Here is a 14,714-nt window from a genome sequence, read left to right as displayed (position 1 = left end):
TACTGTTAAATCTCTGAACCGGAAGAAAATACACTCTCACTCACGGAACTCATGTGTCGTCATCCAAACAACTAAAAGAGGAGTGTAACGTTAATGGTCTGCATGTGTTTACGTTTAGCGTTGTGATGTTTTGTAGTGTATTATGGAGTCACGTGTCTGTCAATAACTAAATGTACAGTATTTTAATATATTTTTAGATTTTTGGAATTTAAACTGCGACTATTAGCACGTGCATATTGGAATTTTCTTATAGATCGCTTTCAAACAAGAAGAGTGTAATGCTCTACATGTAGGCCTATTTACGGTTTGCGTTGTGATGTTTTTTAGTGTAGTATGGAGTAACGTGTCTGCCAACATTTTACCATATTTTATCGGGATAAAAAAAGATTTTTGGAATTAAAACTGCGACAATTTAGCACGTGCATATTGCAGTTTACTTATAGATTGCTTTCAAATTACAGTAAGGAGTCCTCGATCTGAACCCATCTGGTAAGTTCATATACTCATCATGTGCATCACATAAGCACTGACCGGCGTCTTCAGATGCAGTGGACAATGGCTGGATTTGTTTTATACACTTTGTTTTCTACATGTGTTCCTCTGCAGGAGTGATGGAAGAGGAGTGGGCGAGAGAGCCAGCCGGTCTGGATGGGATTCCACCAATGTACAGCATTCTGAAGGGAGAGGTTAGATCCAAGAGCAAACGTGCAGAATCTAAAATCACATAAAATATCCTTTTACTGATCTCCCATTTCTTATTTACTTAGGTAGTGTCTGTTACAACATACGGCGCTTTTGTGAAGATTGCAGGATACAGAAAACAAGGTAAAGTTGGATGGTTGCAGAGATGTGTGTTCTCATTTAAAGAGATAGTTCACCCAAAAATGAAACTTCTGTTATTGTTTACTCACCCTCATGTCGTTTCAAACCCGTAAGACTTTCGTTTATCTTCGGAACACAAATTAAGATCTTTTTTGATGAAATCCGAGAGCTTTCCGTCCCTCCATTGACAGCTATGCAACTACCACTTTGACACTTCATAAGTTCATAAAGAGATCGTAAAACTACTCCATACGAATATGAATTTCTGAAGAGACACGATCACGTGAACAGATTGAAATTAAGCTTTTGATCAGCGAACAAAAACAATAGCTCAACCGAACCTGCTTGAAAAGCAAGAACAAACTTCATTGGTTCTTGCAGAAGCTCAAACGTGCTGCGTAACACGAGAATTAACCTCATTGGTTCTCACACATCATGTGATCGTGCTTGAGCTTCCGTTCATAGATATCATATATAAAGGCTAGATGTCTCGTGCGCACTGCTGGCCAATGGAGGTCGACGTCCGCACGTGGCGGCCATCTTGCCACAGTGTGCTCGCTCACTCGTTTAATGGTGCATATACTTTTAAATAACCATAACTTGCTCAATTTTCTACCGATTTTCAAACGGTTTGGTTTGTTATAAACGTCAGAGATGTAGTTATGACACTGCATACATACACTGCATACATATGAATAATTATAACATACATGTTCAAGCATTCGGAATTATAGCCACGTTAATAACGTTTGTAAGAAACCAAACCGCTTGTAAATCCGTCAAGATTTCAGCGAGATAAGAGGATTTGTGTGCATGCTGATCACTCACCTAATGCACAGATTCACTGTGACAAGATGGCTGAACGGTGATGCCGGAAGTGACTGCGCCATAAGACATCTAGCGTTTATATATGATATCTATGCTTCCGTTTACCACCACTGATGTTTGAGTTGGTGTTTATATACGAATAAAAGCCTAAATCCAATCTGTTTTCGGAGTTTCTTCAGAAAAATTGGACTAAACTAGTCAATTCAAATGGATTAGTTTTACAATCTCTTTATGAACTTTTTAAAGTGTAAAAATGGTAGTTGCGTAGCTGTCAGTGGAGGGACAAAAAGCTCTCAGATTTCATCAAAAGGACCTTCATTTGTTTTGATCTTCATAAGGGTGAATAATTAATGACAGAATTTTCATTTTTGGTGAACTATCCCTTTAAAACAACAAATATGAATTAGGGCTGGACCCGAATATTCCAATATTCGTTCGGTGGGTTGGTATTCAATTTGAAAATTTGACATTCAAATATTCAGGGTTTTTTTTGCACACCTTGCATCCCCCTCGAAACGGTTCTCATTAACGCTTAAATATGTTCAACACTATAAAATCTGACGAAATACAATACTCTTTTTTACAATTATCTTATATAGCCTAGCCATTTTTAATAGGATGGACAGTTGAAGGAACCCAACCTCGTTATACTTAATATGCTTCTTCTTAGCCTACTAAAGTGTTCCTGCAACGGGAGTGTTCTCTGGCTAGAGCGCAGAACAGCGGAGTGTGTGTGGACAGAAGAGCAGAACAGCGGAGTGTGTGTGGACAGAAGTGCATGAGCTTGTAGGTTAAGCTGCGTTGCTTTGACATTGTAGAAAATCTTTCTTTATTTAAATTTAGTTTTTCTTTATTTAAATTTCATTTTTCTTTTACTGTGTCAGTAATTTGTTAGTCAGAAAAATATTAGACTACCTTATTAAAAGTATTGCTTAAGTTAACAGACCTGTGTGTGTGTGTGTGTTACGTGCGAGTGTATTTACTTTGTGTTGTTCATGGGGAAGATGTGTTTAATATCACTAGTGCAGTGTCCGTTCTCGGAGCATATAAGCCCTGTCCGCGTGAGGCGCGCCGCTTCCCGCTCGCGCTGTTCTGTAGTTTATTAAAAGTTTATTAATTCTAAACGTGTCGCGTCTCGCGTGTCTATATATTTCACCAAATGCGACACTGCACTCCCTTGTGAAGTCGATTGGATGAACGGTTCTCGAAACAATCAAAATGCAAACGGACAGACAGACACAGAGAGATTCCTGCCTTTATTAGAGAGAAGAATATGTTCAGCAGCCTCTCTCCGAAGATGTTCATTACTACCGAAGCTCAAAAAATGGTATTCGGACCAGCCCTAATATGAATACACACATAATAACTAATGTGTATTTGTGTTTCAGGTCTGGTTCATAAGAGTGAGATGTCATCCTGTCGGGTGGAAAACCCATCTGAAATAGTTGATGTAGGGGAGCAAGTGTGGATAAAAGTCATTGGCACGGAGGTACATTCAGTTACAACACCTATATACCAACACTGAAAGTGAAATTGATACTATAATTTGACATGCAGCTGTGATTAATTTAGTGTCTTTTATAATGCAGTTGCATTTTTTTTAATAGTGCTTTTTGTTTTCTATCCTCTATCAGATGAAAGATGATAAAATCAAACTGTCCTTCTCTATGAAATCTGTCAATCAAGGCACTGGGCGGGACCTAGACCCCAACAACGTCATGGCAGAGTTAGTGGATCTATTGTACATGAGTGCTGTATTTATAGTAGGTTAAATACCCCTGATTTCACAGACAAGACTGAAGTCTAGTCCCAGACTAAAATGCATGTTTGAGCCGTTTTAACTTAAAGCAACTTGCACTGGCATATCTTAAAATATGTCAATGCCAATGTTTTGTCTCAAGATGCACATCAGTAATGTGTTTTTCTAAGGCGCGTTTATAAAAAGCCACTTAAAGGGATATTTCACCACTGGAAAGATGAATGTGTATTTAAATTGGGTCATTTATGTAGTAGAAATGTGAAATTGTTTTAGAAGTTGGTGCCTTCTAGACTGAGAAAAGCCAGAAAATTTATTCTTGGCTCATGTGGATGAAAGACTACAACTCCCAGAATGCACTTGCTTCGCTGCCCTACGAGGCCACTCCCAAGCCACGCCTACTGGTTACAGAGGGCAGTATCGGGAGAAATTATACAACTAGGCTACTAGTCGACTCAAAACTGAAAAGACGGCGTTTTATCGTGAGATCCCCCTATGGGCGGGTTGAACATATGCGGAACGAGCTCCTCCTACTGGCTGGAGTCTCTCGCCTCTGGACAAAAAAGCCTCTGATGACGCAAAATGACGATTTTTGCGTCATCAGAGGTTTGTTTCCAGACACACAATACAGAAATCTCGCGTCTCAGGGGACATGAGGGAGGGAAGCACGGTCATTCGAAAATACTTCTGGGTTTCTACAGATACAAAGCTTAATGCTAATCGGTGAAGTATCCCTTTAAATGCCCTAATTGAACTAAGGCTTAATCTAAGCCCTATCTGTGAAACCAGGCCATACAGTAGTAATTATATGCGTAAATGAATGTTGTTCACTCAGACAGGACGAGCGTCGCCGGGGACGGTTCAGAGATCACACCGGGCAGAGGATCACTTTGGAGGCTGTACTCAACACCACATGCAAAAAGTGTGGATGCATTGGTATGAAACTCCAGGTTGTGTCAACCTGACCCAATTCTAGTGCACATTAGACCCTTGACCTTTTTACAGACCGCCTGATTTTATCGCAAGCTCAACTGAAATGCTATCTCAACATTATGTTTGACATAAATCATTGTTTTTCCTCACTACATTGACTTGAGTACATGTTTGGGTAAAACTAAGACAAATCTGCTGAAAAACACTATAGCTTAGATCATATGAAGGACGATGTTAGTCATTATGTGACTAATGTTTATTTAAAGCATAAGTGTTTCTGCAATAGTTAAAAGTTTGTGGTCTGTTTAGAATGAACTCTCTTCTGCTCACCAAGGCTGCATTTATTGGATCGAAAATACAGTAAAAAGTGTAATATTGTGACATATTACAATTTAAAATATCTTTATTAGTTGAAGATATTTTAAGATGCAAAGCTGAATTTTCAGCATTTTTAGTGTCACATGATCCTTTAGAAATCATTCTTGATTTGCTGATTGCATTTTTGAGCATTATAAATGTTGAAAAAATCTGTGTTGCTTGAAATCTTGATACATTTGTTCAGGACTCTTTGATGAGTAGAAAGATCAAAAGAACAGCATTTACTTGAAATATAAAAATGTTGTCTAATGTAAATGTCCACAAACTAGTGTATTTTACAACAAACACTTTTAATTGGATTTCATACACAATTATTGAGTGTATCACTTTCACAGTTTTCATTTGCAGGTTGTATTGTGTAATCCCTGAACACCTGTTATGACAGAGTTCAGGTTCTAAATAATGACATGTATGTATGTTTGTATGCAAGGTCACTTCGCAAAGGACTGCTTCTCTAAGCCTGGCCTGCAGTACAGTTTAGTGCCAGAAGAGGAGGAGGAGCCGCCGACCAGCAACCAGAACACCCAGTCAGAGCCCCAGAAACGTAAAAAGGTGCGGACACACCCCGACAGCAAAATGATTGCGCCAGATGACACGTTGGCTGCAAGCGGTTGTGTAACCTTGCTGTCAAATTCTGCAATACTTCACCCGTCTTTCATTTGCATGCTCATGATGCCCTTTTTCATGCAGGAAAAGAAGGCAAAAAAAGAGAAGAAGAAAAAGAAAGAGAAGAAAAGAGACAGTTCTTCATCTGATAGCGGCGCTGAAGATGCCAAACGGCCGAAGCATTCACACGCACACTCAGACAAGAAGAAAAAACACAAGAAACACAAACACAAGGCCAAGTAATTTTGCTTTGCAAATCGATTCAAACTTGCGCATGTCGTTTATTTGCAAGTTTATCCAGATTTAAATGCATCTGGTCAATTTTGGGAGTGTATTTTTTTTTTGTGTTCATATTAAAAAGAATTTGACCATTAAAAGAGACTGGCTTCTTGTGTGAAGGTTAAAAGGTTCACTGCACAACCTCTGAATGGCCCTTCACCCAGAAACACACAGACCCATGCGCTCGATATAGAACACACACAACGTCAGCCAGCAGACACGGGAACATGCTTAAATTAGAAACACCTCACGGAAATATAACCGTCCTTTTGGAAAATCAAAACACACAAGCTACAGCACTGGAGCGCTTAATTGAAATGTTGACACAATAAATAGCACAAGGTGAATTTGGAGCAAATGTCATATTTATTTGTAATCCAAAGGCATATGACATAACACTGACTGCAGAGGCATAACACATATCCAGAATAAGATATCATATACAGACATCTGGAGGTATGAAGTTGGATTTCTTTCAGTGTTTGAGGAACGGTGCAAATGAGGAACATTAACACTACAAGAAAAAACACTGGAAATGTACATGACCGTTGATGAGAATGGGTCGCGAATGAAGTTTCTCTTTATTCCGCCTTTACATAGTGTCGTGTGGAGACAACATCGCCAAGTGTCAGTGTCTGTTAATAAAAGAAAGAGGTTGGTCTGTTGATATTATTCATGCAGTCATAAATACTGACAAAAGTCATTACTAAATGGGCAGCAGAACCGGTTCAGCTTTTGCTGACTGTTGTTATAATCATGTTCTCAGCCAAAAAGGCACTTACTGTACACACAATACTGACCAGAGTGAGACTGTTGTCGCTGACTTCTCGGACAAGGGTCGTCTCTTTGCCGTCCCATTTCTGAACGTGAACCAATTTGCCTCCATCTAAAGTTATCAAGGACTGGAGAAAACAGAGTGAAGGGAATAAGATAAGCATTAAATACGATCTCATTTTTTCCTCTTGCTGCCCGGGAGCAACGATGACTAGCGTTTCTAAGCCTACATTAATGACTGACCCGATGAATGTCACGGGACGGGTCAATCTCTCATTGGGTCTTCTAAGAGGCTCTTGTTTGCCATCAACAAGACCCTATTGTGTCATCCAAGACTATCTTAACTGCCCAATTCATAACGTGTCAGTCGTGAAATTATCCGTGCCTTTGGCAAGTCTCAAAGCACAGGACTGTTGTAAGTGAGACTAATGTGTGAGATTTTATCACCTTGACTGAACGGTCATCGGCAGTGGTCTCGTCGAATTCCTCTCCCAGTTTGAAGTTGATTTCTGTGCTTTTGAAAGTGCTGACGGTCTTAAGTGTGAAGACGTCGCCCTCCTTGGAAATGATGGTTGTGGGTTTGGTCATACTGCCAACCTGACGCGTGGCAAAGCCCACACCTGATAAACAAACACACTTTCAGGAACAAGTATGAAAACGTTTCAACAATGCACATGCAGAGGAATTCACATGGACAACCTCAAGAACCAAAGATACTTTTAAAGATTGTAATGCATCCATGTAATGTACAACAAATACTAAAGGGTTTAATTATATATTTTAAGAACCAAAATGTTTTTAAAAATGGTTGTGTACTCTAAAGAAGCTAAAAACTAAAAGTTAGAATAAAAAAAATCCTAAAGGCCTTTATTTTATATATATTTTAAATATTACTATTAAAGATATGTCTTTTGTATTCCCAAAAATGCTAATAAGGAAAGAGCATCTGCATACAGTAGCTTAAGGCCAGTATATTAATAATTAAACAACGATTGCATTAATATTCAGTGGTTAGTCACAACTGAACACATCTCTGCAAATAACCAAACTCTGGAACGGTCAAAGTGGTCAAATCATCAGCAAACATACGCTTTTAGGAGAATGCAGCAATTACTATTGATTTGTTCAGCAAATACTGAGAGGGAGTATGACTGTGAATGCAGACGTGTTCTTCTCTAACCACAGATAAAGGGCAGGAAATCAGGGTTCATTGCAGTTCACCCAAGAGTAGTGAATTTGAAACCAGTTAGTCAGAAGGGAGTAAGAGGAAAAGAAGAAGAAGAAAAAAAAAAAATCACCCACTTTGTCTCACCCACACTTTCCTCCCTCCTTCCCTCTATTCTTTTCATACAGACGCACACTGATTGATTCACACCCCCCATCATTATCTTTTAAGCCATAACTCACTCAACACTACTTTATAAAATACAAAAATCCTATGCAACTGGCCAAAAAAAAAAATGGCTTACAAGCTTCTAAAGACATATTTCCATATGTTTCGTGTAACAAAATATCAAGGTTCAATGGCGAAATAAAGGGCTCATTGTATTTCATACAAGACAACAGCAGTTGCTCTGTATAGTCATGAATGTGGCATGGATGTGGTTGTGCATGAGAGCACGTGTGTGTGTGTGTGTGTGTGTGTGTGTGTGTGTGTGTGTGTGTGTGTGTGTATGTGTGTGTGTGTGTAAGATAGGTTCTTTGAGAGAGATCTTCCCTGCACCATCTGCACTCCATCTTAAACACACCCATGCATGCGCACACACACACACACACACACACACACACCAGCACACATGCACCTTGCACAGTGATCCCCTTTCCCACTCTGAAAGAATAAGAAACACACACCCAAACTACATGTGCTCACTTGCATCAAAAGGCACACACCCTACATCTAGCTGTAAAGCACACACACCGACCGCACACACACACTACTCACCGAGGGCTTTCATGTAGTCATCGAAATTCTTGCTCTCCTTTAAGTTCCATGTGCCAACAAAGACGTCTGCCATGTTTAGAGCTGAGTGAGAGAACAAGAGCAGAAGAATGAGAGAGCGAGAAAGAAAGAAACACGGCGTGGGTGAGAGAGGAGGGCAAGACAGCACCAACTGAGCTCCTGCGATCTTACTGGCCGATTTATAACTGCTGTTTGTGATGTCATCACTACAAGCCTGGGGGGTGAAAGAGGGAGGAGCAAAGCCGGAGAGATGAGTGACAGGCGGGGGGGGGCAGAGAGATGGGGAGATCGGAATTGTAGGACAATCCGTTAAGAACAATAGAATAAAGAAAGACAAGGAGGTTGAGGAACTGTGCAAAATTAAAGGGATAGTTCACCCTAAAATGAACATTTTATCATCGTTTACTCACCCTCATGTTGTTCCAAACCTGAATGAGTTTCTTTCTTCTGCTGAACACAAAAGAAGATATTTTAAAGAGAGTTAGTAATCGGACGGCACCCATTGAGTATTTTTCTTCCTACAATGGAAGTCAATGGCTACCGTCTACTGTTTGATCACAACATTCTGATGTACAAATCTAAAATGGATATTCATTTTGAGATGTGCTAAAGATAACATTTATATGAAATTGTGAGTGTTTTAAAGATTAACTTTAAGTGACGGCACAGGTGATCTAAATGTAAAAATAGAGGAAAAGAGCATTAATAATTAAATATCCAAAACTGACCCATATTGTTAATCTCTAATATCATTCAATACCTGTTATGATTGTGCATCATACCCTACTTAAACATTTATGAATTTCATTGCATTGGAAAGCAAAATAACTAACGTCACACCAGTTTCTGCAACGACTCGTAACCAAGAGGTCTAATTTTAGTGGATGTTTTTCCTTTAATTTTGAACTTGCTTTGTAGTTTAAAACCAAATGAATGCCTTTTTGAGAAATATGTTGATTGAAAAATTATATTTTGTTCGTTACATTTATCATGCATTCATTTAGCAGATGCTTTTATCCAAAGCAACTTATAAATGAGAAACATCACAAGTATTTTCTAATGCAAAGACATTCATTCATTTGCCTGGAGAGAGAGAGAAAGAGCGAGAGAGTGCAGCGAGGAGGGGGGGAGGAGTGATTGATATTGGGACCATGCAGAGTCAGGCCATATTCTCTCTCTCTCTCTTTTACAAGCCTCTGAGGACATGACCTCATGTCAGAGGACTCGCTCTTCCAGCCTCTACACTCTTTGACTGACTGTGTTCGGCCGTTCTGCTCAGTAAGAGGCAGTGAAGATCGAGTCGTATCAGATGCTGTTTGTACAATAATCACAGAATCGTTGCACCAGTGTCGCTAAACTTTCCCCCGGCCCATCCTCCGAGCCGCAAGGCTGAGTTTACAAGTGTTTGCATTGCAAGAAGGGACAATTGTTTGCACATGTGTGTGTGCAACAGCATGAAGGGTCTGAATGCCAGGATTTGCAGGCAATAAGGTCTAGGGTTAATGCTGAACTCTTGAATTTTTTAGAGTTTGTAACGTGAGCAGCTGTTCATGAACGTCAGACATCTGGTGCACACAGATTCTTCTGACCAACAACAGCTTTTAAGAAAAAGCCAGGAACAGATCTGTAAAAAAAAACCAAGAAATGCTAAATTCATGAATTTAAGAGTCTACACCCTACGGAGCCCCTAAAGGGAGATGGTGATTTGCATTCTACTGAGAAACTCTGCGTTTGCATGGAAAACGAGCGAATGCAAAGTTTCTCAGTGGAACGCACACATTTTTTTGCAAGAAAATGCAAAAGTATTGATTTTTCTCCCATCCAATATTTTCTCCCTTTAGGGGCTCCTTTACAACTTTTGATAAAACTCAAAGAAAACTTATTAAATCTACAGTGAGAAGTTTTTAGGTCACTGAAATAAAACTGAAATGAAATATAAATATTAGATTTGAAAAAAATGATAATGTTGCCTTTGCAACTAAATAAATGAAATAAATAGATTGAAGTGCTATAAGTGCATAAACTGAAAAGAATATAATAAAGCTAAATAAATTAAAGATTAAACTCTTCAAAATAAAGTTTCTTGAATCTATGATTCCATGAAGAATCTTTAACATTCATGGAACCTTTTCATTGCACAAAAGTTTCTTTACAGTGGAAAAAGGTTCTTAAGACTATTAAAATGTTCTTCAGACTATGAAAATTTGTTATTTTAAAGAAAAGTTTATTGAAAGGTTCTTTAGAGAATTAAAACAAAAGGTTTTTCTATGGCATCACTGCAACAAAACGAAAGTTTATTTTGTTTTGTTGCAGTGATGCCATAGAAAAACCTTTTGTTTTAATTGTTAAAACAAAAGGTAAAACATAAAACTTCTTTTTGAAGTTTCAAAAATTTAAAAATATAAAAAATAAAAGGTCATTCAAAATAAAGTATATACCTAAAATAAACTAAACTAAACTAAAATAGGTATTTTAACAAACCAGTTCATTTCTTTAAAGGATTGCTTTGAGGAAATGTTCTAGGATTCGTTTGTCCTCATCGTTCCCCCGGTGGGAACATGACGTGATATGAACAAACATTCTAACTTGCATCTGTTTGAGCATGTACAAATACACACAGACACACACCCTTCTCTTTCACCTCTCCCAGAAATTTATATTTCATTAACTTTACAGCTATCATACGATTCCCAAACTAATCTGCTCATTATCAACTGACTTACAGCTGAATTGTATTATAACTGCAAGATAAATCTCCCATAAATTGTAGCTATTGCAGGTGTGTCCTGTCACGGTGATAGCATTCAGATGGTGTGTGTTATAAAAATCCTCCAGAATTGTATGCTTCAAAAAAAAGTGAATCTGCAAAAAGAAATTTGGTAATTTATAGTTCAAATTCCATATAAAATACCCAATAGTATTAGAGTAATATCATCGTGATTTAAATGCATCACTGTTTTCATTGAACAGTTTTCATTTTGTAGTATTTTGGTGGTTAAGGGATAGTTCATCCAAAAATGTTAAGTCTTACACAAAATAAGATATGTTGAAGAATTTCGGTAACCAAACAGTTGATGGTTTTTTCCCCCATTCAATGGAAGTCAATGGGGTCCAACAACTGTTAAGTTACCAACATTCTTCAAAATATCTTCTTTTGTGTTCAACAGAAGAAAGAAACTCATACAGGTTTGGAACAACTTGAGGGTAATTGACAGAATTTTAATTTTTGGGTGAACTATCCCTTTAAATAGGCTAAATACGTATTCCAGTTGAAAAAGCAAAGACAATTTGTACTTCACTGAGTTATAAGTACTCTATTCCTGCTCTCACAGTTTCTCACATTGACGCTGGAAGCTTGTATTATACATGCAAACCACATGTTGTGAAATACAGTTCAGTTCAAAGGGATTGTTGATAGAAGCTTGTGTGTTGTAACACCCCTCTTCTGGAATGATTTATAATATGTGGGTTTTCACTTGGTATTTGAACACACACTCACACACAGTTGACTGCCATGTGTCTAACCCAACACAAATGTGTGACTAAACATGGTATGCATGCAGAGTTCATGTGTTTGACGTTTGACACGAACAGGTGGTGGAGAGAGACAAGGGAGGAAAGAGAGAGAGAGAGAGAGAGAGAGAGAGAGAGAGAGAGAGAGAGAGAGAGAGAGAGAGCAAACCCCTTTTACTCAGGTCATGAAATCAAAGTCCAAGTCTCAAACACACAAAACCCTGGTCACAAATACAAATTCTGCCATAAGTACCAACATGTCTTGCTGGCATGTAGTTAAATTCTGGTCAGCAGCATTCATGTAATCATCAACAATCAAAATAATATTTTGCATTGAGTCATGTCTTTAACATGGGGGTCTGCTAATTGTTAATAACTATGAAAAATAAAAACAAGCATTAAGCAAAATACAATGTGCGCCTCAGTCGATGATTCTGGTCCACGTTTTAGGAGATCTGTCGAGTTAAGGATCGTCACGTGCATCACAAATGTCGTTTAGCGCTCAGCACAAGCTAACCGTCTAATATCTTAAAGACGTTTATGTCTTTATGAAGTGTGAATCTATAATGTAAGTGATAAAAAAAGATAGTACTTACTCATTGTCCGATACTGAATGGAAATCATCGGTGTATTGTTGATATGGTTATTGGTTTCCCCGTCACGCGAACGAAAAAAAAAATATGCAAAAATTGTCTCGGGCGGTAAATTAACCTTTCAAAAAGACATCTTCTTTGTACCTTAATTAGCTTTAAAAAGTTGCATATTAGTACCTGAAGTGTACATATAATAATATATGTACACTATGTACACCTAATGGTACATATTAGTACAAATTATACTGCCCCAGTGACGACTTTTGTACCATTTTTTTCTAGCAATTTAACTAACGTAAATTTAATCTATTTAAAATGTTTCATCATTGTCCCTCCAAATATTAAAATTCATAATGTAAATTCAATTGTAAGGCACAAGTAGGCCTCTGTAATGTGACCAGCATAGCAAAATAAATACATTTTATAAAAGGATGGTCCTTGATTCTGATTGGTTCTTTGGTTGAGGCGCGTTCCAGAGCCGTTGTACATAAACCTGTTACATACAGTCGTTACTTTTTTAAGGAAAGTAATGCGTTACGTTACTTTTGCGTTATTTTTTTTCTCACCTGCAGGGCTGGGCTTGTTTTTTAGTTTGTTTGTTTTTTATAACGAAAAGGATATATTGTCAATGTAAAGGACCTCTCACACTAAAATTGAAATAATAAGGCTGAAGGAAATGCACAATCACACCTGTAGAGTTGAGGGCGCAGCTCAAGCAAACCCCCCTGTGCTGCCATTCTGGATCGCAGAAGAATAAGATGCAGGAGAAGAAACTTCAAGAAAGCTTAAAAGTCATTTTTGCTTATGGTTTAACTGAATCATCGAAGATCAGCAACAAGTAGCCTACATAGGTCAATAAAGTGAGAATAAATGCATAAAAACATTTGTTTTATTTAACATATTTAATTATGTGAGGTTTGCATAGTTTTCTGATTTTGCATTTCACAGATTTTTATTTTTTTAGGAATACTGAATCGTTTTTTGTGCAAGTGAGATTAGTAAATGCATGCTCACATTTAGTCTAGAACTACACTCTTAAGAAAAATGGTTCTAAACAGTACCAAATTAGGGTTCTTCGGCTTGTAACAATAGCAGAAACCTTTTTGGTGCTAAATAGAACCCTTTTTATAAGGTCCATAAAGAACCATGAACCACACTTTGAAAGTGTTATATAGAACCATAATGGTGTTATAAATAACCATTTCAACAATATTTATTTTCATTACTATTAGTATATTATCTTCATATTATTAATATGAATATTATTTTTTTTATAAATTATTTATTCATATTTTTTTAGCCCATATCTGCCTGCATGGTCTCTATTTGGGTTTTACATAAAAAAAAGAAAAAACAGCATGTTCTTGTTCATGTTCTTTTATTTTTTTATTGACATGGCAGATTGTACCAAAAATGACAGTGCTCTAATAACAGTTGTAGCTGAATACATTAATAAATAACAGTTGACATTGAACACAATATGAAGAAGTGAAATATCTTCACAATCCCCTATGATGTCTTTACGTCCTTCATTATGTGTGTGTTCTGAGTGGCAGTGTCTCTCAGATGATGAGATGGGACAGGGCCTCCGAATTGCAAAGGCTGCCTCTGGCAACAGCCAAAGACTAGTCTAGCCAAAGACTACAGATAAAGCACAGCACAGCAATTTTTACACATAAACATAGCAATTTTTTTTCTTTTTAAATAAAAAATATAGGGAATAGAATAGGAAGTGTTAGTTTTAATGGGTCAAGTGTCGTACAACGCCTCTTAACTGTTCTAAATTCACTGTAAACCACGGCTTCTTGTGCTTGTTTTGTCACTGAGTTAGGCATATGTGTAGGAAAACCTAAAGTAAACCGAGTCTGCCTATCACCAAAAGGTCCTCCATACCCCACTACTGTCTAACACACACTGCCCTCTAATGGACACATTTACACAACCCGTCTACAGCTGCACACACACACACACACACACACAGCAAAGGCCAGGAATGCCATCCTAATGCAAACATAGACACAAAGCGGGACTGCTGGTAACCATGGTAATACAGCCATACTGGGAGACCTGCGGAGACAAAGTGAAAAGTCTCAGGAAGTTCAATTATCTTAAACCACGGTAAAGAAGGCAACGAATAAAGGGGTGAGTGGGTGTGAAATAATAAGGCAGAGAATTTCTTTCAATGCATCTGTACCAAATTCACCAATAATGAAATATTCAAACAGATGCTCAACATCATATTCACTAGACATTACTACTCTTTTACATCTCA

The 14,714-nt window shown here is 37.8% G+C and overlaps 2 protein-coding genes across 4 annotated transcripts; one reads left to right on the top strand and one right to left on the bottom strand.

The window, feature by feature from the left end:
* Positions 1-15: 15 nt before the first annotated feature.
* Positions 16-5,700, top strand: zcchc17 (zinc finger, CCHC domain containing 17). Of its 3 annotated transcripts, none has more exons than XM_084131310.1 (9): positions 33-82; positions 462-489; positions 607-686; positions 768-825; positions 3,039-3,139; positions 3,285-3,376; positions 4,242-4,342; positions 5,148-5,269; positions 5,408-5,700. In XM_084131310.1, exons 3-9 carry the CDS (start codon positions 612-614, stop codon positions 5,564-5,566), a joined length of 708 nt encoding a protein of 235 aa, XP_083987436.1. In that variant the 5' UTR covers positions 33-82; positions 462-489; positions 607-611; the 3' UTR covers positions 5,567-5,700. The 3 variants fall into 3 exon arrangements, with proteins under 3 accessions (XP_083987434.1, XP_083987436.1, XP_083987435.1); XM_084131309.1 differs by having other exon boundaries at positions 41-96; XM_084131308.1 differs by having other exon boundaries at positions 16-489.
* A 249-nt stretch (positions 5,701-5,949) lies between these two features.
* fabp3 (fatty acid binding protein 3, muscle and heart) lies at positions 5,950-8,518 on the bottom strand. Its single transcript, XM_084131311.1, has 4 exons — positions 8,319-8,518; positions 6,824-6,996; positions 6,403-6,504; positions 5,950-6,237 (listed from the first exon to the last, which is right to left on the bottom strand). The coding sequence occupies exons 1-4, from the start codon at positions 8,389-8,391 to the stop codon at positions 6,184-6,186; spliced, it is 402 nt and encodes a 133-aa protein (XP_083987437.1). The 5' UTR covers positions 8,392-8,518; the 3' UTR covers positions 5,950-6,183.
* Between the last annotated feature and the right edge of the window lie 6,196 nt (positions 8,519-14,714).

The sequence above is a fragment of the Abramis brama genome (assembly GCF_963993115.1).
Source record: "Abramis brama genome assembly, chromosome: 12".
Lineage (NCBI taxonomy): Eukaryota > Metazoa > Chordata > Actinopteri > Cypriniformes > Leuciscidae > Abramis > Abramis brama.
Note: the sequence above shows the minus strand (reverse complement) of the source record. Positions and strands in the feature narration are given on the sequence as shown.

What these genes read in the sequence shown, in the direction of transcription:
- zcchc17 (XM_084131308.1), top strand. Translation starts at nt 612, where the DNA reads ATGGAAGAGGAGTGGGCGAGAGAGCCAGCCGGTCTGGATGGGATTCCA. An exon ending in ACAGCATTCTGAAGGGAGAG is followed by an intron (nt 687 to 767) that starts GTTAGATCCAAG and finishes TTATTTACTTAG; the next exon opens with GTAGTGTCTGTTACAACATA. An exon ending in CAAAAAGTGTGGATGCATTG is followed by an intron (nt 4,343 to 5,147) that starts GTATGAAACTCC and finishes TTTGTATGCAAG; the next exon opens with GTCACTTCGCAAAGGACTGC.
- fabp3 (XM_084131311.1), bottom strand. Translation starts at nt 8,391, where the DNA reads ATGGCAGACGTCTTTGTTGGCACATGGAACTTAAAGGAGAGCAAGAAT. An exon ending in TGACTACATGAAAGCCCTCG is followed by an intron (nt 6,997 to 8,318) that starts GTGAGTAGTGTG and finishes TTTGTTTATCAG; the next exon opens with GTGTGGGCTTTGCCACGCGT. An exon ending in CCGATGACCGTTCAGTCAAG is followed by an intron (nt 6,505 to 6,823) that starts GTGATAAAATCT and finishes TGTTTTCTCCAG; the next exon opens with TCCTTGATAACTTTAGATGG.